This window comes from Diceros bicornis, chromosome 1 (assembly GCF_020826845.1).
Source record: "Diceros bicornis minor isolate mBicDic1 chromosome 1, mDicBic1.mat.cur, whole genome shotgun sequence".
In the NCBI taxonomy this organism is placed as follows: domain Eukaryota; kingdom Metazoa; phylum Chordata; class Mammalia; order Perissodactyla; family Rhinocerotidae; genus Diceros; species Diceros bicornis.
The window spans coordinates 4,658,832-4,686,486 of record NC_080740.1 but is presented as its reverse complement, the minus strand read 5'-3'; the positions used below and the strand labels follow the sequence as shown (position 1 = coordinate 4,686,486).

General features: G+C 36.7%; 1 protein-coding gene across 1 annotated transcript in view; it reads left to right on the top strand.

The window, feature by feature from the left end:
• The window catches only part of ANKRD31 (ankyrin repeat domain 31), a 133,943-nt gene that overhangs the window by 41,613 nt on the left and 64,675 nt on the right, over positions 1–27,655 (top strand). Inside the window, exons 10-12 of the mRNA XM_058564112.1 lie at positions 7,984–8,139; positions 15,848–15,990; positions 23,200–23,344. Coding sequence (XP_058420095.1) covers positions 7,984–8,139; positions 15,848–15,990; positions 23,200–23,344 — 444 coding nt within the window. The remainder of the gene's footprint in view (positions 1–7,983; positions 8,140–15,847; positions 15,991–23,199; positions 23,345–27,655) is intronic.

The following is a 27,655-nucleotide window of genomic DNA, read 5'->3' as shown; positions in this document are numbered from 1 at the left end:
ACTAAAAAACTATCAGAAACAATAAGAATCTAGAAAGACTGGTTAAAAAATAATAGATAGTGGAACAATTGGCAAAATTGAAATATGGACTGTAGATTAAATAATAATATTGTATTAGTGTTCAATTTCCTGAAGTTAATAATAATGTGGTTGTATAAGAGAATGTCCTTGTTTTTAGAAAATATTCACTTAAATATTAGTGAGAAAAGGAACATGGTGTATACAAGTTATTCTTTATGTATATATGTATGTATATATAAAAAGGGAGATAGAATGACTTAAAGTGGTGGTGAAATGTTAACAATGGGTGAATCCTTTGTTCTGCTTTTATAACTCTTTTGTAAGTCTGAAATTATTTCCAAATAAAAAATTTAAAAAATTTGATAAACCAAAAGAAGACAAAAATAAATACCTTTCATATATAAGTATTACCCAGTTAGAAAATATAAGAGAAGATCCTATTTATAATAGTTACAAAAGAGAGAAAATACCTACTTACATACCTAATAAGATATGTGCCAAACCTATAAGAAGAGAGGTTAAAAATTCTACTGAGGGACATTAAAAAAAAGACTTGAAAAAATGGAAAGAACCTTATTCTTGACCATAAAGATTCAGTGTTATAAGAAACTTACTTCTCCCTAAATTACTGTATACATGCATGAGAGCTCAAAAACAGATTTTTGTTTATTTGTTAATTGTTTTGTTTTATTTTGGTTTGCTTTATAGGGCTGGAGGTTAGCTATGAGAATGTTATAAAATGATGCTAAATTTCAGCTAGAAAAGTAAATATGAAAGACTAGCCAAGAAAATTCTGAAAAGTAAAAGCGAAGGGAGAGGTGGAGAGGCAGGAACCTTCTCTACATAATATGAAAGCAATTAGAAAGCCATAGAAATTAAAATAATTGGGTACTGGCACAGGAATAGACAGATAAATCAATGAAACAGAATAAAGAGTTTAGATATGGAAGCCAGATACAATAGGAGTATGGGGCAGGTATGTGATAAAGACGGCATCTCAAATTGGTGGCAAAAAGAAAGGACTAAGCAATAAATAGTGAAAAACAAAATTGAATCCCTATAGCATTCCTTATACTAAATTTAATTCCAGTTTGGCCAAAGATTTAACTTTAAAAAAAGTTCTAGAAGAAAACATAAAGGAATATTTTTATAATCTTGGAGTGGAAAAAGCCTTTTTAAAGAATGATTCAAACCCAGAAGCTAGGAGGGAACAGAATGATAAAATTGACTACATATATTTTTTAAGAATTGTGTGGAAAACTACCCTAAAGAAAACCAAACATCAAACACAGAAGAAACATTAGTAACACATGACAAGGGTTGACTGCGTTAGCATGCAGAGCTCTTACAAAATAGTGAGGAAGAAAAATGGGCAAGGAACATGAACAAGCAGTTCATAGAAGAAAATAAAAATTAAATATAAATACCTGAAAAGATTAACATCTCACTCAGGATTAAAGAAATGCAAATTAAGAAGGATAAATTTTCCCCTAAGAGAATGCCAAACATTTAAACAGGAATTCCCAGTGGTGAGAATGTGGAAAAAGTAAGCATTCTTACATATTGTTGGTAATAGTGTAAGTTTGTTCAGTCTTTTTACAGGGGAGTTTATTTACATTCATCAGAATTTTAAGTCACAGTTTTTTTGAATCAGTAATTCTACTTAAAGGGATTTACTCTATAGCTATACTTGCTTTAATACGTAAACATATTTTTATAAGGATGTTCATTAATTCATTACAGCATTGTTTATTGTAATAAAATGAATAGAAACAATCTAAACTAGGTGAATAGTAAATAAATTATAATATAACCAATGAAATAATAATTTAAGAAATCACAAGAATATATATCCTCTGATGAGAAAAAAAAGACGTACAGAAAAATAGAGATAAGGATGACATCAGATTTCTTGTTGGAAACAATGTAATCAAGAAGATAGTGGAGCAGCCACTTTAAAGTACTGAAAGAAATTCTATATTTAGAATTTTATAACTAGCACCTAGAATTCTATACCCAGCACAATATCTTTCAAAAATGAAGGTGAAATAAAGTTTCAGACATACAAAAGCAGAAAGAACTCATCACCAGCAGACCCATACTGTAGGAAATGTTAAAGGACATTCTTCAGGCAGAAAAACAATATTAGATGGAAATCTGCAAAGGAATGAGGATCATTGGAAATGGTAACTTTGTGGATAAAAATACAAGATTTTTTCTTGTTTATTAATCGGTTTTAAAGGATAATTGTTTAAACAAAAATAACAACAATGGATTATGAAGTTTTTAACATATATAAAAGTAAAATGCATGACAATAATAACAAAAAGGCCATGAGGGGAGAATTGGAAGTATACTATTTTAAAATTTATGTGAGGATACCATTTGAAGGCAGAATGTGATAAGTTAAAGATGTATAGTATAAACCCTAAAGGAACCATTATAATAGACAAGTTATAGTTAATAAGTCAACAAAGAAGACAAAATGGAATAACAAGAAATGTTCAGAGTTAATCCAAAAGAAGATAGAAGAGGGAAAAGGGAACAAAGAACAGATGGTAAAAACTGAAAACAAATAGCAAGATGATACACTCAAACCCAACCATATCAACATTCACAATAAATGTAAACAGTCAAGACATTCCCAATTAAAAGTCGGAGATTGTCAGATTGGGTGAAAAAGCAAGACCCAACTATATGCTGACATAAAGAAACACACCTGAAATATAGAGACATAAGTAAGCTAAAACTGAAAGAATAGGGGGAAAATATACTTTGCTAACGTCAGTTTTATTAGTTTCCTATTGTGGTAACAATTTACCACAAATTTAGTGACTTAAAACAACACAAATTTATTCTCTTACAGTCCTGAGGGCAGAAGTCCAGATGAGTGTTAAAGGGTTAAAATCAAGGTGTCAGCAGGTGGTTCCTTCTGTAGCCTCCAGGGGAAAATCTGTTTCTTACCTATTCCAGCTTCTAGGGCCTATGGCATTCCTTTGCTCCTGGCTGCATCAGTCCAATGTCTGCTTCTCTTGTCACATTGCCTTGTCCCCTTTTGATCTTCTTGCTTCCCTCTTAGGAGGATTCTTGTGATTTCATTTAGGGCTCACCCAGATAATCCAGGGTAATCTTCCCTTCCCAAGATCCTTAATTTAATCACGTCCCCAAAGTCCTTTTTGCTATATAAGGTAACGTTCTCAGGTCTGGGGATTAAGATGTGAACATTTTTGGAGGACCATTATTTAGCCTACCATACCAATCAAAAGAAAGCTGGAGTCACTATGTACTAATATATAGTACGTGGTATGTTTTGAGCTATAATATATCATTAATGTCAGACAAAGTAGATTTCAGAACCAAGACTATTAGGGATAAAGAAAGCTATTTCATAATAATGCAGAGGTCACTTCATCAGGAGTACATAATAATTCTAAACAATTATTCTCTTAATAACAGAGTTTCAAAATACATGAAGCAAAAACTGATAAAACTGCAAGGAGCAATAGCCAAATCTGCAATTACAGTCAGAGATTTCAATACCACTCTTTCAGTGATTGGTAATTCATTATAGTAACCCAAATAAACAGAATATAAGTAAGGATATAGAATATTTAAACATTATCAACCAGCTTGACCTATTTGACATTTATGTAACTTTCCACCTAACAACAGATGATCACATGTTCTTTTCAAATGCACATGGAATATTTATTGAGATAGTTTATATGCTGGGCTGTAAAACAAGTCTCAGTAAATTTAAAAGGATTAAAGTTATAAAGAGTGTGTTTTCTGACACCAATGGAATTAAATCAGAAATAAGTAACAGAAAGATCTCTGTAAAATCTTGCAACATTTGGAAATTAAATAGCACAGTTTCAAATAACCCATGGGTCGAAGAAGAAATTGAAAGGGAAATTAGAAAATATTTTTAACTAAAATAAAATGCAAAGCCAACGTAGCAATATTTTGGAATGTCATGAAAAGAGTAATGGGGGGGAGGGTACAGTATTAATGCCTGTGTTAGAAATGAAGAACATGCTCAAATCAGTGACATCAGCTTCTACCTTAAGAAACTAGAAAAAGAAGAGTGAGTGAAATCCAAAGTAAACAGAAGAAAGGAGGTAGTAAAGAAGACAGTAGTGGTAAAGCAGAAATCAAGGAAATAGAAAATAGAAAAATAATAGAGAAAATCAATGAAATCAACAGCTGGTTCTTTGAGAATACCAATTAAATTGATAAACCGTTAGCCAGACTGATCAGGGAAAAAAAAAAGACACAAATTACCAATATCAGAAACAAGAGAGGTGACATCATGACATGGTCTACAGATATGAAAAGGATAATGAGGGAATATTATGAACAACTTTTTGCCAATACATTTAACATAGATGCACTGGACAAATTCTTTGAAAGACACAAATTATTAGAAATGGGCAACCTGAATAATAATATATCTATTAAATAAGTTGCATTTGTAGTTAAAAACTTCCCCACCAAAAAACAAATCAATAAATGAAAAATCTCCAGGCCCAGATACATTCTGTATTAGTCTGCTAGGGCTCCCATAACTAAATACCACAAACTGGATGGCTTAAATGACAGAAATTTCTGTTCTCACAGTTCTGGAGGCTAGAAATCCAAGATCAAGGTACTGGAAAATTCAGTTTCTGGTGAGACCTCTCTTCCTGGCTTGCAGACGGCTGCCTTCTCACAGCGTCCTTTATGCATGTGTGGAGAGCTCTGGTGTCTCTTCCTTTTTTTGTAAAGATACCATTCCTATGATTAGGGCCTCAACAAATGAATTTTGAGGGGACATAATTCAGTGTGTAACACCTTCAATGGTGAATTCTACCAACCTTTTAAAGAAGAAATAATACGAGTTCTCCACAAGTCTTTCAAAAAATTGAAGATAAAGAAATACTTCCCAACTCATTCTGTGAGGCCACCATTAAACTGATACTGAAATCAAAGACATTACAAGAACAGAAAACTACAGATCAATATTCTTCGTGAACATAGATATAAAAATCTAAACAAAATTGTAGCAAATCAAATCCAACATTATATAATATATCATGACCAAGTAGAGTTTATCCTAGGAGTGCAAGGTTGGTTTTGCATTTGAAAATCAATCACTGTAATTCATTATATTAACAAACCAAAAAAGAAAAACCATGTGATTGTCTCAATAGATGCAGAGAAAGCATTTGACAACAACCTAACGTCCAATACTGGTGAAAACTCTCAGCAAGCTAGAAATGGAGGGGAACTTTGTCAGCCTGACAAAGGGCATCTACAAAAAAATACACAGCTATCATGTGGAAGGCTGAATGCTTTTCTCCTAAGATCGGAAATGAGACAGGAATGTCTACTCTCACCACTTCTGCTGAACGTTGTACTGGAGGTTCTAGCCAGTCAATCAGGAAGAAAAACAAATAAAAGGCGTTCATATTGGAAAAGAAGAAGTAGACCTGTCTTTAATCACAAATGACATAATCATCTAGTTACAAAATCGGATGGAATCTACAATATAAACAACACTATAAGTGGGTTTAGCAAAGTTGCAGGATACAAGCTCAATACACAAATATTAATTATACTTCTATATTCTAGCAACAAACAATTAGTGAAATTTGAAAACCATACCGTTACAAAGCAAAATTTGATACTGTAGTATCAAAAATATGAAATACTTAAGGATAAATTTGATAAATGATGTAAAAGACAGGTACACTGAAACCTACAAAACAGTATTCAGAGAAATCAAAGAAAATTTGATGGAGAGAAATGAAGAGATATAGCTTGTTCATCAGTCAGAAACTCAATATTGTTAAGATTTTATTTCTACTCAGTATACTTACAGATTATACACAGTTCCAAACAAAATCCCCGTAGGGTACTTTGTAGAAATTCACAAGCTGGTTCTAAAATTCATATGGGATGCAAATGACCTAGAATAGTAAAACAACTCTGAAAAAGAACAAAGTTAGAGGGCTAACACTACCTGTTTTCAAGAATTATTATATGGCCATAGTAATCAAAACAGCATAACATTGCCATCAAGGTAGGAAAATAGGTCAATGGAACAGAAGGGAGTTCAGAAATAAACCCTGAGTTTTGACAAAGGCACAAGGCCTTTCTTTGTAGTGGAGAACAGCTGGTTATCCATATGCAACAAAATGTTATTGAGCGTCTCTCTCTATTTTGAGTGTTAAATTTTGTTTTTGTGAACAAGTTGCTTGAAGATCAGCTTGATCCTTTCAACACTTTTTTAAACCCTTGTTAGATAGGTCTAGTGTAGACTTTACTCTAGGACTAGTTTAGCCCTGCTATGAAGACAAAACCCATCAAGGGTCTCTCTGAATGCCCCATTGTTCACCAAGGTCTCTCTCCTCAGGCTGGTGGGAATAGGAATGTCTCCTAACTCTGTGTGATCCTGGACAATTGTTAATTGATAGCTCCTGGGTAGTAGTCCTTGCCCAGCGTCGTGCAGACTCACCCTACACGTGAGCAGTTGAGTATTCAGATAGCTCAAGGAGCCCCTTTTATAGATTTCTGGTGCCTCTTCTCTATTCTCTCATCTCTGGTGCCCTGCCCTGCAAATTCTAGTCGCTCCAGCCTCCCTAAACTGTAATCTTTTTCTCCTCAGCTCAGCAGGATCACCTTGCTGTGCTTGTACTATACTCTACAGAGTGCCTCCAGACAAGAAGCTAGAGGGATCTTAGAGCTCACTTTGTTGTTTCCCTTCACTCAGGGGAGCCATAGATCTGAACTGCCTGTTATCCAATGTCTGAATATAGATTTTTTTTCCCCCATCTATTTTGTCTAGTTTTCTAGTTGTTTACAATGGGAGGGCAAGTCACACCAGTTTTTTAGTCATGATTGGAAGTTAATGTCTTCCACAACTTAGTTTTCATTGAAAATTTTTGTATTCTTCTTAGTTATTTTTAATAAATTGCATGATTAATAATAGCAAGTACAAATGGCAATGACGTATCTGGGAGTAAAGACTACTAACTTTTGATAAGCATACAGTTTATCTGGTGGGAGCAGAGTGCTTTGTAGTCTGGGGTGGGGGAAGGCTGGCTGAAATGTTCGGGAGTTGGTTTGTTTTACAGTGAAACGGGATGGAGGGAATCAAATAAAAGGCAAAACAGTTACATTGTGGTCCATTAAGAAATCTGCTACAGTACTCACTTACTTTTGTGAGGTTTTAGGGTGGGGCATATTAGCTAGATCAAAATTGGAAAAGCTATCATCAAAGCTATTCTGAAATTCAGGAAAACCAAATGAGTATTATCCACAAAAGTTGATAGGATTTGGAGTATCTAAATGAGGCATTTCAATATTTTAGGAGGCACAGTGGAGAAATGGATACTTGGTATGCATAACCTGGGAAACTATTTTAATTGTGTATTTCCTGGTTTAGGAAATTAAAACTATCGTACAGATCAAGATCATAGTTCTTTATTTTCATGAGAGTTATTTTTAGCAAAGAAATAAAATTTAGCACTCTTTTTTCTGGTCTTGTTGGGGTTGATTTTTCTATCTTCCTTATATGCTTCTGAGATTTTCTCCTCGTGGTTTTATAAGATATTTTGGTATTATAACATTTTGTTAGGTTTGATAACATCTAATTCTAGATTTAAATAATCTTTTTCACCAGAACTTTTAAGAAAATAATCTTAGTTTTCTCATATATGCACCTTTCATGGCGTTTCAATCAGCATAAACTGATTTATAATTTACTACAAATATTTTCAAACTAATGCCATTTGTCTCTTTCACCTTTTTGCATGTAGATACCATTATAGTTGAGTTAATGGATGAAATAGTCTTTCATAATGTAATATACCTCTATTCCAGAATGTTGACTGGATTCACCCTGTTACCTGTATTCCTCCTGATTTTCAAATAAGGATTATAATTTTTTATTTTCTTTTGTTTATTCCCTCATTTCAGAAAAAATGAAGATGAATAAAATATCTCTTTCTATCATTAACCGGAGAAATGTTTTTGGAGAGAACTTACTATATAAGGCTGCTCTGCACAATGATGCTGATCTTGTTCATCATTGTATAAAAAAAGGTGCAAATGTTAATCAACCAAGTTATGCTGGTAAGTTGGAGTTACCACCCACCGCTATCTTGAGAGTGGTTTGTCATTCATCTGCGTCACTCCTGTGAAAGTATGGCAAAGTAGGCCTGAGGCAGATCTCAAACAGAAAACTTCCAGGTAATTTTCTTGCTTAGGTAGCTCTTCACCATCATCACCCAGGAAAGTGGTAAGGGTTGGGGCTGCAGAGAAGAGCATTATATTTCACCTTTAAAGATTATGCCTGCCTGGGTTGGCCATATCTAGTGGCATTACACAGAAGGATGGGGCTGGCTTGCTGGGTTTGCGTGAGCTTTGTTACCGTGAGACTCAACTTTGAATGGAAGAGAAATGAGGTCAAAAGCTGAAAGAAGCTGATGGTACACTGAGCTACAGGGGAAGTTGATAATAAAATGTTGTGTGTACAGCAGGGGCAGTGACCAGGGGAATGGAGAGAAGAGAGTATGAGGTAGAGAGAGTGGGGCAGGGAGCTCAGAAATAACAGTTTTTCTGCAAGTCTGGATCTCTGGTGCAGTCTTCCTTGTGGGGAGAACCTGACATGTTCTCCTAGAGAGGAACGATTCCTTAAAGGCACTCCAGTATTTAAGGCACTGAGCAGCACTGGGCCAGCCTGGGTAGTGCTTTTATGTGCCCTTACTTGACTGTTGTTTCTTGACTTTCTTAGTTTATGAAATACTGCAAAAAGTCTTAGGGTGTGCAGGGATCAACAGTACAGTCCGTGGACAAGCAGGTGATTACGAGTGCACCCCAGGACTGACTTGAGCAAGGCCTGGGTTAGACTGTCATCAGAGTGTTAACAGGCTGTTCTAAAGCTCATACCCGAGTCAACCACCATGGTCCTGTAATCCTCAGCCATGGGTCCTTATTTGCTGGCCAAAGCACTTGCTCCCTTGATTTCGAGAAATATGTGGCTCTTTCTGTTAGTCTCTATCTGCTCCTTAAGTTCAGGAGTAGCTCTCCATGCACTAACTTGACTTAATGAATTTCCCAAGCATCTCTTGACATGTTTCTTTTCATTAGCCCTTTTTTTCTGTGCCATCGTTAACATCCTCGGTGGCTGTGTCCTGCTGCTCTTTGGGCAGTTAGTGTACACTTGCTCACTGCCCCAGGTACTTCTGTGACCTTCATGAATTCTTTATCCTTACCATATTTTCTAGGCTTTTTGAACTCGCTTGTTCTCTAGTTTTCCGTCTCCCTTTGCATCTTGGCTCTGGTCTTTACTTCTGGCTGCCACATCCCACAGAACTGCAGAGGGCAGTGTTTCCAAAGGGTTGTCTACAGTTTTCTTAAGAGTCACCTACAGTGTTTATTTGTAAACAATGCAACCTATAGTTCACCCTCGAAAACACACACGCACATAAACACACACACTCACAATCAAAATCAATCTATAGGTTAATACCTGGAAATCTGCATTTTAACAAGTTCCCCTAGGTGATTTTTATCCTCATTCAAGAACTACTGGCAAGAGATGTATGACCTCCACGTAACATGTCAATTCACTGTAGTGAGCTTTTCCAGTATGCCTCCTTTGTGCCAGGTGCTGTGAAGACAAAAAAATAATATCTACTAGAAAGGCTTAAATATATTCATTTTGTGATACAATCCAAAAGAGGCTAAGTGCCTTTTGAGAAATTAACAAAATGTCATAAAGCAGACCAATGGTCTTTTCATAGGTAATATTTGCATTTTATAGTTCCTCATTTACATTTGATGATATCTTTGATTTAAAAAACCAGTTGCAATAATTCTTTACCTATCAAAAACAAAGGTGACAACTAGGAAGTGGGCCAAAAACAACTGAATACCCAGAGTAGATCTCATAAAGCTTCTTTGCTAAAACCCTCTCAGACCAATGACTTGAGCATTATTTTACACAGAATTCTGATTCCTAAGCCTGTGACACTTGAGAACTGAAAATAAAGGTTGGCACAGGCTAACAGCAAGGCAGATAAAAACAAAATTGAGAGGCAGGATTGTTGAGGACCATACAGTGCAGAAGAGAGTGCACTTCATCCCTCTGTGGGTGTTAACAATTGCTGCATTAGAGCTTGTAACTAATAATGTTATGATCTTGAATCTTCTTTTAAAATGTGTTAAATTATATTCTCTTTATAGGAAATGTATACTCTTATAAAGCTTTAAAGAGATTTCCTCTAAGATGATTACATTTTAAAAGAGAGAAAAAAAATGTTGCTTAAGGATCTCCCAACCTGTAGATTTGAGAGATGACAAGAGATCTGTTGTCAGATGTATTCCATCTTTGTGTTGGAAGAATTTCTCCCAACACTTAGGGGAAGGGAAGTTTTTTGTTACATTTGATTTCTTTCTGCAATATGTAGCCATTTCTATGGTCTGCAGTGGCGCTCTCTGCAGAATAAAGGTCCCTCTGGCTTTGTTGATGCTAGGAATTTCTTTTAATCCTGAAATTGATATTGTTCATCACTGGCCCATCCTTGTTTAGGTCCCACTTAACGTAGCATTCATTTTTAACTCCCCCTCCCCTCCAGACCTCATCATTTACTCCGAATTACTCACGTGTACCTTCTCTTTTTTGGGAATTTTCTGCAGTGAATTTAAAATATGAGATGCTTTTTCTTAGAAACCAGACAATTGCTTTATATTCACCTTATCTTTTAGTCATTCTGGGCTCAGAGAAAACAAACTAATCTTTTATTATGGTTATTTTCTCATTCCTATAGCAGTCATTTTTGTGCCCTTTAGGAAATTGATTTTTATTGTAGTTTAAACAAAACCTAAATAAGGAAAGGAAGTTTCCTAGAAGCAAAATCACCAACTGCATTTCAAAGTTAATAACTTGGATTTCTGATACTTCATTTTTCATCCTACCAAACCTAGACCTGTGGCTTAAGTTAATTAGTGATACACGTTGATAAGCAAATTTCCACTGGTCTACGGGTCGCAGAACCTAAACAGCAATGAGTTCACACTTCTTATCAGAAACAGTACTTTGGGAGAGGTAGTTTTTATATTATTTTTAAAAAATAGTTGTTAATTGGTTATGTGCCAAAAGTTCACATGTGAGCTGTTTATTTGAAAATTCTTATGAAATTATGAAAAATTTCAATCATACAGAAAAGTTGAAAGAACTGTACAATAAACATCTATATACCTAATACCTAGGTTCTACTTATTTGTTTTTATCACATACTTATTGTAAAGGAAAAACACTCACGTGTTTCTCCTCTACTCACACTCACAACACTTCTGACACCAGATATGTAGGTTTTCCACACATCAAGCACTTCTCTTGACAACTCCTGGATGTCCTGCAATTCAATTCAGTTCTGACACTAACCAGTGTTCGTGCAGACCCCACAGATTAAGGGCTCAGTCCCACAAGACTGCCCCCTGCTTCAGATGCAAATCGCCAAGTAGTAGGTCCCCAGATTACCCACAATTTCTGTTCAACTTGGCTACAAATTAGAGGTTCCCATGACTCCCTCATTGGATTTGATCATTTCCTAGAACAGCTCGTGGAACTCAGGGAAACACTTATGTTTACCAGTTTATTGGATAATAAAGGATATGATAAAGGATACAGATGAAGAGCCAGATGAAGAAGATACATAGGATGAGGTCTAGAAGGGTCTCGAACACAGGAGCTTCTGTCCCTGTGGAATTGGAGTGTGCTACCCTCCCAGGATGTAGATGTGTTCACCAACTTGGAAAAGCTCTCCAAACCCCAAACTTTTGGGATTTTTATGGAGGCTTCAGCACGTAGGCATGAGTGATTATTAAATCCATTTCTAGTCCCTCTCTCCTCTCTGGAGAATGGGCAGAGAGAGCTGAGAGTTCCAAGCTTCTAATCATGGCTTGGTCTTTCTGTTGACCATCCCCCATCTAGGGAGCCCACCAAAAGTTGCCTCATTAGAACAAAAGACACTTCTGTTACCCAGGAAATTGCAAGGGATTTTAGGAGCTCTGGGGCAGATGTTCCCATCACTCAGGAAATTAGAAAGGCCTGAGAGTTCTCTATCAGGAACTGGAATCAAAGACTAAATATTAGAACACTCCAAGATTCTCCAGCACTCCTGTTTACATGGGTTTTAGGAGCTCTGTGTCAGGAACAAGGGGGCAGAGACCAATATATATTTCTTATTATTTCACACCTATCCTTCTCTAAATCTCTCTGTCCATCCATCCCATCTTTATGTTGATGATTTCAAAGAAAGTTGTAGAAATTGGTATATTTTACCATTAAATACCTCAGCGTGAATATCATTAACTAGAGTTCAGTAGTTTTTTTTGAGGTAGAATTTTCACACAGTGAAATGCCAAGTCTTAAAGGTGCCGTTTGATGAATTTTGACAAGTTACATTCACCTGTGTAACCCAAACCTCCATCAAGAGATAGAAAATGTTACCATCATCCGAGAAAGTTCCCTCATGCCCCTTCCCAGTCATTCCCCATCCTCACTCCCTAGAGCCACTACTGTTCTGAAATTTTTACCGTGGATTAGTTTTGCCTCTTCAGTATTTCACCATTAAGCATGTTAGCTGTAGGTTTTTGTAGCTGCTCTTTATCACATTGAGGAATCTATTTCTAATTTGCTGAGAATTTTTATGAGAAATCAATGTTTGGTCATGATATATCATCCTTTTTATGTATTTCTGAATTTGATTTGCTAATATTTTGTTCAGGATTTTGGCATCTATGATCGTGAGTAATATTGGTAATTTTCTTTTTATTGTCATTCTTTTGTCTTGTTTTGATATCAGGATTTGTTAATGTTTTGTTAAGGATTTTTTTAATATTTGTGTTCATAGGTAATATTGGTGTATAATTTTTTTGTAATATCTTTGGTTTTGGTATCAGGGTTATGCAAACCTCATAAAGTGAGTTAAGTATTCTGTCTTCTATTTTCTGTAAGAGTTTGTGTAAGATTGGGATTTTTTTTCTTCCTTAAATGTTTGACAACTTAAGAGTGAAACTGTCTGGGCCTGTAGTTTTCATTGTGGGAAGATTTTGGTACTAAATTGAAATTCTTTAATAGGTATGGGCTATTCAGATTTTCTGTTTCATCTTGTGTCAGTTTTGGTAAGTTGTATTTCTCAAGGAACTTATCCTTTTCATCTAGGAGGTAGAATTTATTGGCATAAAGTCATTTATATTTATCCCTGTTATTCTTTTAATGTCTGCAGATCTGTAGGGATTTTATCTTTCTTTCCTGGTATTGCACCCTTCCTTCCTTCCTCACTGCTTCCCTCCCATTCTCCCTCCTTCCTTCCCTTCTTCATTCCTCACTCCCTCCCTCACTCCCTTTGTTCCTTCCTTCCTTCCTTCCTCCCTTTTTCTTTTTTTCTTCCTTCTTTCCTAAGCTAGTTTAAGCTAGAAGATTATCAATTTTATTGATTTTTTTTTCTTTCAAAAAACTAACTCCTGGCTTTTAGAATTTTCCCTATCTGTTTTATATTTTATTGATTTCTACTCTTCTTCTGACTTCTACTTATTTTTGGTTTTCTTTGTTCTTTTTCTAGCTTCTTAAGGTTGAAAATGAGGTCACAGGTTTTTGTACGTTCTTCCCTACTGTAAGCATTTAAAGCTGTAAATTTCCCTCTAAATATTGCTTTTGCTGCATCCCACAGACTTTGATGTTATATTTTTATTAACATTCAGTTTGAAATATTTTAAATTTCTTGTATGATTTCTTCTTTGACTCCAGGAGTATATTAGAAGTTGTTTAATTTTTAAATATTTGGGGATTCTCCAGATATCTTTCTGTTATTGATTTCTGATTTAGTTCCATTGTGGTCAAAGGATACACTTTCTATGAATTTGATCCTTTTACGTTTATTGAGAATTGGTTTATTGCCTAGTATATTGTCTTTCTTGATAAATATCCCTGGTGCACTTGAATATTTATTCTTCAGTTGTTGTATCTCATGTTCTGTAAACGTCAGTTAGATGAAGGTGGTTGATAATGTTCAGATCATCTCTGTCTTTACTGATTTTTTGTCTAGTTGATCTGTCATTTCCTGAGAGAGTGTTGAAATCATCACAACTATGATTATACAGTTGTCTATTTCTCCCTTTAATTCTATTTTTGCTGCTTGTATTTTGAAGCTCTGTTATTAGGTGCATACACAGTTGTGATTGTCATGTCTTCTGATAAATTGACCTTTTTATCATTATGAAATATCATTATGAAATATCTCTGTCTATCTAACATAATAGACTTCAACCTTATCTTGAAGTCTACTACATATGATATTAATATAGATATCCTAGCCTTCTTTTGTTTCTTGTCTATTTGCTATATCTTTTTCCATCTTTTTATTTTCAACCTATCTATGTCTTTATATTTAAAATGTATTTCTTGTAGACAGTGTACAGTTTTGCTTTTTTATCCATTTTGACAATCTCTGATGTTTAGTTGGGGTGATTCGTCAATTTTTATTTATGGTTGGATTTAGGACTGTCATTTTACTAATTGTTTCTTGTGTGTGTCATCTGTTTTTTTGCTTCTTTCTTTGTCTTTGCATTATTTTGTAGTGGTTGCTCTAGATATTACAATATCTATCTTTAATGTTTCACAGTCTTCGTAGAGTTAATATTGTAATACTTCATATAGAATATAAGCACATTGAACACATCTCCCTTATCCCTTATGCTATCGCTGTCACATATATTACATCTATATACATTATAAACCCCAAAACATAATGTTATGATTTTTGTTTTAACAGCCATATGCATTTTAAGAAAATTTATAGGGAAAAAAACTCTGTTAAACTACATATTTACCATTTTGGGTGCTCTTCATTTCTTCCTCAAGGCTTTCTAATTAATACTATAGGAGAAACTCCTTCTATAACATTTTATGACAGTGGTTCTTAACTTGGGTGATTTTCCCTCCCAGAGGACATTTGGCAGTTTCTGGAAACATTTTTAGTTACAACTGGGATGGGAGCACTGCTACTGGCATATGCTGGATTAAGGCCAGGGATACTGCTAAACATCCTACAAGGCTCAGAACAACAAAGCATTATCCAGCCCAAAATGTTAGTGCCGAGATTGAGAAACCCTGATTTATGGAGAAGGTTCTGGAAAAAGTTAGTGAAATAGACTTTTAACATACTTTTAGGTTTTCTTACATCAATCATATGATTTATTGGAATTTAATAAGTATCTATAACTCATACCATTGTCTGGCTAACAGAGAAAGAATATTTATCTGGATGATTGATTTTCTTGGAGCAGCTGTGGTTTGTTAGTTGAACTACTGTAATAGCTTTTTGCAAAAAAGGAGAAAAGAAATATATACTTTTGAACTGACTTCTATGTGGTTCTACCAGTTGGGTTACTTGAATGCAATTACCTTGAGCTACAAATAATGCTTTTTTCCCCTCTTCTCTACAGAAAAGTAGCCTGCACCCAGCATTCTCTATGAGCTAAGAATGATCCCCTTACAGCCTTTTTATTTGAGGAGGACAGGAATAGTTTCAAATATTTTACTACTTTTCATATTTTTCCACAACAGAGTTAGGGATAAGAATTTGATTTGTCTCTCAGATTTATTGAATCCACCAAATAATACAGATTGCGTTCATGGTGAGATTATCTTGTCTCATATAATCAAAATATTTTTGGAGAAACAACTTAGAATTAAAGTTTTTATTTTAAGGGCAACACAGAACATTATTAAGCTACCAAATATAAAAAATACCATTTCCTTTTTGTATAATAGGTTGGACAGCACTTCACGAAGCTAGTGTAGGAGGATTTTATCAGACAGCAAGTGAACTGCTGAAAGGTGGAGCAGATGTAAATATCAAAGGAATGTACCAGATCACTCCCCTACATGATGCTGTGATGAATGGGCATTATAAGGTACTGTGATTCTTTTGTCTGTAGAGCAAACACTACATTCTCCAAGTATTAAAAATCTCTGGGACCAAGCAATGGAGAAACAGATAGGAATTCAGTTTCAGTTCATTCGGCTAATTGGTACTCAGAATTTATAATAAAATTTTACTGTGTGATGGATTTGTTGTGCCTAATACGGTAGATGCCATTTTACATGTTACTTTTAACAACTACAGAACATGTTTTGGTTATACATAGTATTGTTTAAACTCGCACTTCTTTAGGACTCTTCTCTTATGGGGCCTTCTAGGCTTTAGGAGCACGTTTCCTTTTTAGAGTGTTACACAATGATGTCCAGTCCTGATAGCAGGCTCACAGCTTTATGGAGTCTAGTGTCACTTGCAGAGTCAGCATAAGACATGAGAACTCCAGGTTTAATGATCAGCCAGTACACACCAGCACAGATGTACCAATGGTTAAAATACCAAAATACTGTAATTCCTTTTGAGTTGGTTAATAGTAACTGCAGTAATGGTAATGTTAATTAAGATTATGAATTCCAGCACACATGATTTAATCTCAGAAACCACATATGCTCTGAGCTTTTTAGACATTTTTCTGGTCCAGGCACTGCATTAGGGGGCTGAGGCACTTGCTGAAAATACCTTGCTATTCAGGTATTGGAAGTTGTCTCTGGGTTTAAGATTACTAGGGTAGGAAAGGGCGCTAATCAGCTGGGCTCAGGAAGATCTTTTCTGCATACTTCCAGAAGAAATACCTAACACAGGTAGAGCTAGGGAAGGCTGCCAGGGGCCATGGGCATAGACAAATAGGGCAGATCCCTTCCTAGTGTGGAAAAGTACTTCAGGAGGGTGTAAGCAGTTTTGGTTTTTTTTGATAATGTATCATCTGGTAGTAGGTGGTTATCCCTGCACATTGTGTAGAGGGCTGGGGGATGGGAGTCTGCCTACAACCTGATTTAATGGCCAGAAGAATGCAGGCTTGGCCAAGTGGTAGTGTGAGCCCTCTCTCTGTCCTTTATCCCCTCTTCAAAGCTGGCGTCCAGCAGAGAAGCCTCATGCCACAGCACTTCTTCCCTCTCCCCATGGCCCATCAGCTCTCCAACTTGCCAGGGCTGTCCTCTCCTGGTCAAGAGTCTTTTCTCCCTTTGGGCGGTGTGAGCTCTGAGCACTTTACTTTTTCTTCTTTCTCGTTTCTTCCTTTCCCCCACCGGGTAACTTAGCTCCAATCGATTTCTGCCTCACAGGCCAGAACTGGCTGTCTCCTTTCTGGCCTTTGCACGTATGTAGCCTTCTCTTGCTCCCTCAGTGAAGTAAAAGGGACCAGAGATCCAGGCCTCTAACTCCAGAATCTAGTTTCCTCACTGCTTACCTCACTCCCTCTCGCCAACTGCTGTCTTTCTAGGACTCATGTGCTGCTGGCACCGTGGCATATCCTAACTGATGGCAGGAGAAAAGAGAATGACAAGACAGGAGTGGAAGTCTAGAGAATGGTCATGAGAATTAAAAGCTGAAATCCACTGGGGTGGGATGAAGTCACAGTCTGTCTTCTTTGTTCCCTTCCTCTTCTTTTTACAGCTGGGGGAGTGGAGGGGAGCCAATAAGTTACTTCACCCAGTCCAAGAGAGATTTGTAAGACTCCAGGTCAGTTCTGGACTGACTTAAGAACCAAAGCCTTGAGAACCAAAGTGGGATGGGACATTGTCTTGGAGGTTGGAGTAGGAATGGTGGGAGCATCAGATAAGGATTTAGCCTTACCTCAGGGAGTCTCCTAGGTGAGACAAAGACGGTCATAAAAATGGCCTAGACCCTGGATATTGGATTGCTCCCATGCCTTAGATGTCACAGGACTAACGATGTCAGACATGGATGACCTGGGAACCTGATGCTGGAGAATAGAAACTTCTTAAACATTCTAGAGTTGAAAGAACTTGCATATATTATCTTACAGGCATTGGCTCTTACATTGGAAAGATGCTAAGAGATAATATCCTATGTTTTAAAAAATGAAAAAGCAGTTAAGAAACACATATTGTATGATTTCATTTATATGAAATATCTATAGTAGTTCAAAAATCTATAGAGACAGAAAGAAAATTAGGAACGGGAAATAGAGAGTAGGTAATGGGGAGTGACAGATAATGGGTAAAGAGTTTGTTTTAGGGGGAATGAAAATGTTCTAAAATTAGATTGTGGTTATGGTTGCATAACCCTCTTAATATACTAAAAAACATTGAATTATATTCTTTAAATGGGTGAATTGTGTGGCCTGTGAATTATATCTCAATAAAACTGTTAAAAATAAATATTTTTTAATGTGGAAAAGGTGGAATTTGATAATTACAGATGATCAGCTCAATGTGGTTCCTTAGAAAAATCTGGAACAAAGTATTAAACACGTGGTGGGAGACATTTAGGCAAGAATGTAGCGATCTTTGAGACTCTGTAGGCATCACTGAGAATAAGCCATAGACTAAACTTGATTGCTTTTTTTATTAAGCTTACTTTGTTAGTAGGAAAAGGAAATGGCATGACAAGTGGATGTAAGCTATTATGATTTTTTTTTTTCCTGAGGAAGATTTACCCTAAGCTAACATCTTTTGCCGATCATCCTCCTTTTTTTTGGTATGTGAACCGCCGCCACAGCGTGGCCACTGACAGATGGGTGGCGTAGGTCTGTGCCTGGAAACTGAACCCTGGCTGCCGAAGCAGAGCACACCAAACTTAACCACTAGGCCACTGGGCGTGGCCCATAAGCTATCGTGATTTTAACAGAGCTTTTATTTGATGAAGCGTCCTGTGGTATATGAGTATATGAGCTGTTGAATTGGAGGTTGGTTGACGGTGTTACTGGGATACACATTTTTGAAAAAATATCCCTCAGACATGGTGGTTATTTATTCCATGTGTGTCTGAAGTTTGATTATATATTCTGTTACACTATAAAGAGTCAAACCACCTCTGCAGGCTGGAACGTGGACTGTATTTTGTTGTTAGGAGTGTTTTTAAGAAATCCCAGACATGATACCATTTTACCCATGAACACTTGAGCCTGAATCTCTAACAGATAAGGACATTTTCTTTTCACACCCACAATATCATCTCACCTAATAAAAATTAACGATTTCTTAATACCATTTAATACCCAGTCTGTATTCAAATTTCTCAGGTTATCTAAAAAATGTGTATTTATAGCAAGTTGTTATTTGAATCAGGATCCATCAAGGTTCATACGTTACACGTGTTTGTTGTGTTTCTTAAGTATGTTTTGATCTATAACAGTCCTTTGTATATTTTATTGGGTTATGTCTTCTAGAACCTGGATCATGGGTCCTATAGAATTTCCTAAATTTTGGATTTGCCTAATTTTATCTTCATGGTGTTGTATAGCTTGTTTCTTCTGTAAATGGATGTTTTAAAAGAAAATCTATTTCGAGACCACAATATGGGTGGTCATTGCTATTGGATGTCATTGCTTTGGGGCATTTTCAGTGAAATACATACTTTTAGAAAGAATGAAAAATCATGAGTTTGTACTGATATTTCTATTTCAAACTTAACGTTATAGATTTATATTAAGCTTGGTTTTTATACTTGTATCTCTTTTCCTCTTATGCCAAACACTTATTTCTTAATATGTTAATTTACTTATTTCTTTATTGTATAATATACTTAAAATATTACTACTAGAAATATCATTAATATTAACAGTATTATTCTTAATGATGAAACTACCAATGAAGGTGGTTTTTTGTGGTTCTTTTTGTTTGTATCCCATTAGGGATGTGTAGTCAAAATATTAACTTTTCAATTTCTTGAAAGAATTTTATTTTCTGTCCTATTGGCTTCTTACACAAGGAAGTCAGCTGATTCTAGAGGGAGGAAAGCACTTGATTCAATAGTGTGATTAAAGGTGAAATTCCGTGGGCAAGCTTCAAGTAGAAGTGTATTTCCTTAAGGGGCGTACTGTTTGATGAGCTAAATAAGTGGGAATGGTAATGCCAGCCACTTACTGAAATTGCTCTGCTTGTTCCAGTTAAGAACCTGTGGTGGCTTTAAAATATGTCCACAAATTCTTTAACACTCCTCTCTTCAAAAGGTGGAGCCTGATTTCTCTCCCCAGGAGTGTTGGCTGGAGTTTCAGTGACTTGTTTGTAACAAATAGGATATGGCAAAAGTGACAGGATGGACTTCTGAGACTAGGTTAAAAGGTCCACAGGTCCGAAGGACTTGCTCCTGATCTTCCTGAGGATCTCTGTCGTTTAATTAAGAAAGCTGTAGCTGTTTGAAAGCATCTTGAGAGGAACAGAAAGAATAAGGATGCTAAATTCTGTCTGATTCTAATCAAGGGCCACAGTCGCTGGTTGGCTAGATATTTATTATAAGACCAAATGAGTCCTCCCTCCAATTGGAATTACGAGTCAGCCTCTGCCCCGGTTGCATAAATTTATCTATGTTCTCAAGCAATAAAATCATTGTTTAACTAAAAAAAAAAAAAAAAATACATATATATATATAGCATTTTTCTTGTTCCCTCTCTCGGTTCATTAACCCTGTGGGAAGCCAGATGTCATACAGTGCAGACACCCAGGCAGCTCTATGGAGAGGTTCACATGGCAATGAACTAAGCCCTCCTGTGCACAGCCACGTGCGTGAGCCATCTTAGAAACAGATCCTCCAGCCCCAGTGAAGCTTTTAGATGATTGTATCTCCAGCCAACCTCTTGATTACGACTTAATGAGAGACCCTGGGACAGAACCACCTACCTATGCCACTCCCAGATTCCTCACCCACTGAAACTATAAGTGTGTAAAAAAGCTACTGAGGTTTTTTTGTGTGTGTGAGAGGAAGATCAGCCCTCACCTAACATCCATGCCAATCCTCCTCTTTTTGCTGAGGAAGACCAGCCCTGAGCTAACATCTATTGCCAGTCCTCCTCCTTTTTTTCCCTTTTTCTCCCCAAAGCCCCAGTAGATAGTTGTATGTCATAGTTGCACATCCTTCTAGTTGCTCTATGTGGGACGCGGCCTCAACATGGCTGGACAAGCGGTGCATCGGTTGTCCGAACCCAGGCCGCCAGTAGCTGAGCACACACACTTAACTGCTAAGCCATGGGACCGGCCCCCAAAAAGCTACTGAGTTTTCGGGTAATTTGTTAGGTGGTAACAGATAACTAATACAGAACCTAAATGTAGTTTTAAAACGGGGGAAAAACTCAATGAAAGTCATTTATTTACTGCCTTTTGGTGAGAAGAGTTTTTTAAAGTTAGAGGGTATATAAATAGGTTTCAGCATTCCTAATATGAGACTACAGAGGGAATTGATCAGTGTGGATAGTTGGTGAAGCAGAATATCCATTGCCTAAAACAGAGACTGCGAAAGTAATGTATCCACTCCCTTGGGATCACCAACCCAGAATTCCAGAAAAATGAGGAAAATGAGGCTCTAGCCTCTGCCATTTCCCTTCCTCCAGTCCTCCTCCTCATGCTCCTTGATCCTGAGTCATTCTTGTACTGCATAGTTTATTATTTGACACAAAAATCTCCAGAGATAAACAAGACAGCCCTTTTGGTAACCCCCTTACAAAACTATTTTTCCTGAGAGAAAGTAGTGCACTCTGTGTTTTCTGTACTGAACAAAACATGAAGATCCAGGCATAAATTCTTTATCTTCTTCTTGTACGTGGCTTGTATATGAATTACAGATTTAATTGTATCTACTTTTACTTTCAATCCCCCTATCTAGCCTTAAATTCCCACAATAAAGTAGTTTTAAAAGCAGAATCATCAGGTTGCTGAATCTTAATAATTTTTAAAGGATTTGGGTCATATTGTCCCTTTGTGTGGTGTGACGTTTTTCTCTCCCAGAATGCTTTCTTATAAAAGGAAAAATGTGTGTATGTGTATATATATATCTTTAATTTTTAGCTACGTATAATTTACAGAAATTCAGATCCTTTCTCTCATTCCAGATGTTAACGTGGAAATTTAGGCTTCTTTTAATGTAAAGTTACTTAAAGCCTACTCCACACATTCTTTTTGATCTACATTCATTCCTTTTTTAAGCAACATTTATTGAACATTTACTCTATGCCAGACCCTGAGATAGGCACTGGGAATATAAAGATAATTAAACATATATCTGTAGCAAAAGCTTAGAAGCAACTTAAACATCCATCAATAAGGTACTGGTTAAATAAATTATAGTACATTCAAAAGTAGACTACTACTCAGCTACTAAAAAGAATGAGGACAATTGCCAAGGTCTGTTGTTGGAGTACAGGGGTGGGAAAGAAGGCAAGATACAGAGGAATGTACATAGTTTATAATCACTTGTGTAAGAGAAAACATATACATATGTATATATTCCTACATATATTCCTCTTGGGCTAGACTAACTCTGGAAAAACTCAGAAGAAACTGTAACCAGGCTGACTTAGCAAAAAATAATTAGATGACTGCAGGACAGGGGTAGAGGAGGGAAATTTATCTTTCATTGTATATTTTTCTGAGCCTTCTGTGTTTTGAACCATATTCATTAATTTCCTATTCAAAAATAATAAATTAATTTTAAAAGAACCACCCCCAAAAAACATAGGGTATGGGAGAGGCAGATATATAAGAAATAAGTATAATATAGAGTATATTGGACACTGTGATAAAATATATACATGAAAGAATGGAGAGGTCATTTTTCTCTAGGGCAGCAGTGGGTAAGGAGGTCAGGGAGAGCTTCATAGGGGAGGTTACTTGAGGAGTAGTAAGAGATTAAGGATTGACCAGCAGCAGCAATACAGGTGTGTATATCTGGAAAACATAACTATCTCCTGGAACCTGTTGAAATTACATTTACTACTACAGAACCCAATCCTAATTCCTGGTATATCTGCTAACCCCGTTTCACCAGCAGCGGAACCACAAACATTTCTGCCCTTCTCTCCCTCCCTTCTACCTTCCCTCTCCCTCTTTCCCTCTCTCTCTCTCTCTCTCTTTCTTTCTTTTTTTTTTGGTAAAAGAAAGAATATATATATCAGCAAATTATGATTCAATAGCAATTACATTAATTTTTTTTGTTGGGCAAGGATGTTATAGGTAAACCCAAACTCTGTATTGTTGAAAGAAATATTGGATGTTGCTTAGAGTTGTATATTAGCACCCATTTACAATAATATACCTTTTGTCTGGGCTCCCTCACACGAACAATCTTCCTTTAGGTGGCAGAGTTACTTCTTTTGAATGGAGCCGATCCTTTATTTAGAAGTGACAATGGAAAGTGTGCTTTGGATGAGGCCAAAGATTCATGTATGAAGCGTCTCCTTGAGAGATACATTCCTAAACATCAAAAACATTTTATATCAGGTAAGATTGAACTGCCCTGTTATGTCTGTTCATCATGCCAGTAGGCAGTTACAGAAATTGAATTTGGAATTATGCTATCTATAAGTTTTGAGAAAATCCGTTCAGTGGTGTCCTTGCTCCATTCCTTTAGTGAAGCACACTGTGTTGTTTGCAAATGTACATAATGCCAGCACTGTAAAAGAACAAAGAAAGAAGATATCAAATGTACTTTTCCCCAGGTTGTCCATTGCGAACAGTTAAGAAAACTTATAAAGTTCTGGTTATTTCCCCATAGTCCTTTGACTGAATAAATGATGTGATATAAATTATATTTGGCTGTATCCTTTTCAATGAATATGGCTATGATTATTTCCATTCTATAAGAATCTCTTCTTATGGCTATACTTTTGCCCTGTCATCTATTATACTGTTAAATTGAACTACAACAGAATTTGATCTACAGTTGTCAATAAAAAGATTATTTAAGAATAATTTAAATACATGGCTCATTCTTTATATTCTCCTTAATGCATCTGTTAGATTTTTTTGGTACAATCACAACATTACTCTACTCAAAACCCTGCAGTGGCTCTTGTTTAGCCTAGAAGAAATGCCTGTATTAAAATGGCCTACAAGCCCCTATATCATCTGGCCGCTCTACAAGTTAACCTCTTCTCCTGCTACTCTGTGCCTGCGTTAATTGGCTTCAGTCACACTGGCGTCCTTGCTGTTCCTCAGATATACCTCCCCCATCTCCTTCAAGTCTTAGTTCAAATGTCACCCTCTCATTGAGACCTAGAGCACCCTATTTAATACTACAACCTGCCTCCTCCTCACCCTCACTGTATTAGTTATCAATCACTATGCAACAATTACCCCCAAATTAGCATCTTAAAACAACAAATATTGGGGCCTGCCCCGTGGCTTAGCAGTTAAGTGCGCACGCTCTGCTGCTGGTGGCCTGGGGTTCAGATCCCGGGCCCGCACTGACGCTCTGCTTGTCAGGCCATGCTGTGGCGGTGTCCCACATAAAGTGGAGGAAGATCAGCATGGATGTTAGCTCAGGGCCAGTCTTCCTCAGCAAAAAGAGGAGGATTGGCATGGATGTTAGCTCAGGGCTGATCTTCTTCACAAAAAACAAACAAACAAACAAACAAACAAATATTTATTATCTGCCACAGTTTCTGAGGGTTAGGAATCTGGGAGCAGTTTAGCTGAGTGGTTCTGGATCGGGGTCTCTCATGAGTTGCAGTTAAGCTGTCAGTGAGGGCTCTAGTCACCTCAGGGATCAACTAGGGCAGAAAGTCCACTCAGGCTTATTCACATGGTTATTGGCAGGCTGCAGTTTCTTGCTTGTCCGCTGGAGGCTTCGATTTCTTGCCACGTGAACTCTCCATAGGACTGCTGACAGCCTGGCACCTGGCTCAGAGCAAGTGACCTGAGAGAGAGAATGCACCCAAGATAAAAGCCACAGTCTTTTTATAGCCTAATCTTGCAAGTGATATGCCATCACTTCTGCCACATTCTATTTGTTAGAAATGAGTCGCTAAGTCTGGCCCACATTCAAGGGGAGCAGAATTAAACTGCACCTCTTAAAAGGAGGAGTATAAAAAATTATGTGAACATGTTAGTAGAACCACCAGTCTCACTCCAGTCACTCTCACCCTTATCTACTTATCCTTTTCCCATAGCACTTAACACCTTCTAACACGTAGGACAATCTGCTTATTTTTATTTTCAGTCTTCCTCCTGTAGAATCTAAGCTCTCTGAGGCAAAAGATCTTTGTTTTGTCTAGTGATAAATACTAAAGTGCCTTGTACAGAGTAGACATACAGTAAATATTTGTTGAGTAAGTGGTGTCAGTCCTTTGAACAAAACATTTTTTCCATTCAAAAGATATGTATGTGCTTCATTCACTTTTATTAAACTATATTTTAATAAAATTTGCCCAAGAGATAATTGTTTGAATGCTATTGACTAAGGAGTAAGACCTGGATCAAAACACCCTACTTTTATTTTATTTATTTATTTTTTTCATTGTTTTTTTGAGGAAGATTAGCTCTGGGCTAACATCTGTTGCCAGTACTCTTCTTTTTTGCTAAGGAAGATTGGCCCTGGGCTAACATTCGTGTCCATCTTCCTCTACTTTATATGAGATGCCACCACAGCATGGCCTGATAAGCGGTGCTTAGGTCCACACCTGGGATCTGAACCTGCGGGATCTCAACCTGCGAACCCCAGGCCGCCGAAGCAGAATGCATGAACTTAACTACTATGCCACCGGGCCGGCCTCAAAACACCCTACTTTTATAATAAAGAGATAACTTCATTGATAATTAAAGGCCACCAAGAGGCAATTAATTAATGGTTCTTTAGAGCAAAAGAGGTCTTTCCCGGTAGCCCAATCCCACTGGAAAATAGAGGGAAAGATTGTACCTTGTTGAGGCCAGGTCTATAAAAGCAAGTGGAGATAGATTATTAAAACACTCATATTTACATTTCAAGCTGTATGAAAAATTGCAGATGTCCAGTTGGAGGCAAAAGTATGTATATTTTTATTTTTAAACTTTTGCTTTAATAATCTGGTTAATTGCTGACTTCTCTATTGTATGATGGCACGCATTGTTTTGCTCTTCTGGGAGTGCTTTCTCTAGCATTCTAGCCATTTCTCCAAATCCAGAATGTCTCGTTCACCAGTGCCCACTTCTGACCTCTGCCTACACAAGGGAGTTTCATTCCTAGTAAGGAATCCCAAGCCTTTCTTCTTAGGACTTAGCTCCCAATCTTCCCTTGTGAGGGAATTTACCAAAGCTGGGCTGCATTATCATGCTTCGCCAGATGGTTTAAATATTTCTTAAGTTCGAACTTTCCAATTCTGTCACTAAGTATCAGCCTACTTATCAATATAAATGCAAAATTAGTTTACTTAAAGAATGTCTGTACACTTATACTAACAGGTTATTCATTTTTAAATTCCAGTTGAAGAGCTTTTAATCGTGGGAATGATGGATAAAGAACCTTCCTCATACAAAATATGTTTGTTGCTTTTCTTTCTTAGAGTTAAATACATCCACTTTGGTGTAGGACAAGGGCTTGTTCTTACTAATTTTATAACCTTGGGTAAATTAACATCCTCAGTTTTCTCATCTGTAAATTTGGGCCTATAATGTCTACTCCTCTACCTGCATATCTACAGACTTGTTAGTGTGTGGATTGGAGTTAATGTATGTGAAATACCTCAACGCAGTTCCTGGCGCATGACGGGGGCTCACAGTGACCGAGTGAAAAGAGTACAGCTACGTCACCAAAATTCACCGCCTCACAACTTACGTCTGTGTAGTTGTTTTTTTTTTTAAGTTAGTGACACTAGAGCATGTAGAGTCTTAAAGTTGCGAGGAAATAAAAGCCACTTTCTTGCTTCCAGATTCTCTTAGGAACCATGATTCCTGGAAAATATTTTTCTTCTTTTTTATTTAAGAACCAAAGTTAGGAGAAGGCACAGAGTCCTTTCTGCTCTTGAAAAATAGTAATAGCAAACTTTCTATGTGCCAGGAGTAACACTTTCTGTGTGCCAGGAACTCCTCTAAACTCTTTATAAGGATTATCTCATTTAATCTTCACAACAGTTCTATAAGGTAGAGACTTAACTACCTTCATTTTATGGAGCTGAGGCAGAGACGTTAAGAAATTTACCCAGGGTCACCCAGCTTGTAAGCAGATGAGTCAAGATTGTAGCTCAGGAGTGAGGTTCCAGAGACTGTGCTCCCAGCCCCTTGCTTGGTTGAAGGACATTGTTCATTCAAGGAAGGACATTCAGGTGCCTGCCTCACCTGAATGAGGTGAATGGGTGAGTGCCAGGCCTCAGTATGTGCATTGTAAAATGATTGCTGTCTCAAGATTATTCCTAAGAAATAAATTAAATTGCTCTTTTTTTTCCAGTTACATCCTTGTCAAAATATTTTTACATTTCTATCTCGTAATATGTTTAAGGGAATTTATATTCTTTACATATCACATCTAAGATATTTCTTCCTCTATCAAATCTTCATTGAATACCTGCTATGTGCAAGGCACTATTTCTAGGTTTTTGTCGTTTGTGGCCAAATGCATATATAGGTAACTGAAATTCCAACTTCAGTATTTAAAGGAGGCACTAAAAGAGACCCTGAAGTATTTTTATTATCAATCTAGGTATATTTTTTTCAAACCATCTTTTTTTCTATGCATTCCAAAGATTGGCCTTTTCCGTGCATATGTTTCACTTTTAAGAGAATGCAGCATTCAAACTAGAACCTTATTAAGCAGACGTATTAGGAAAAGATGATAATCCA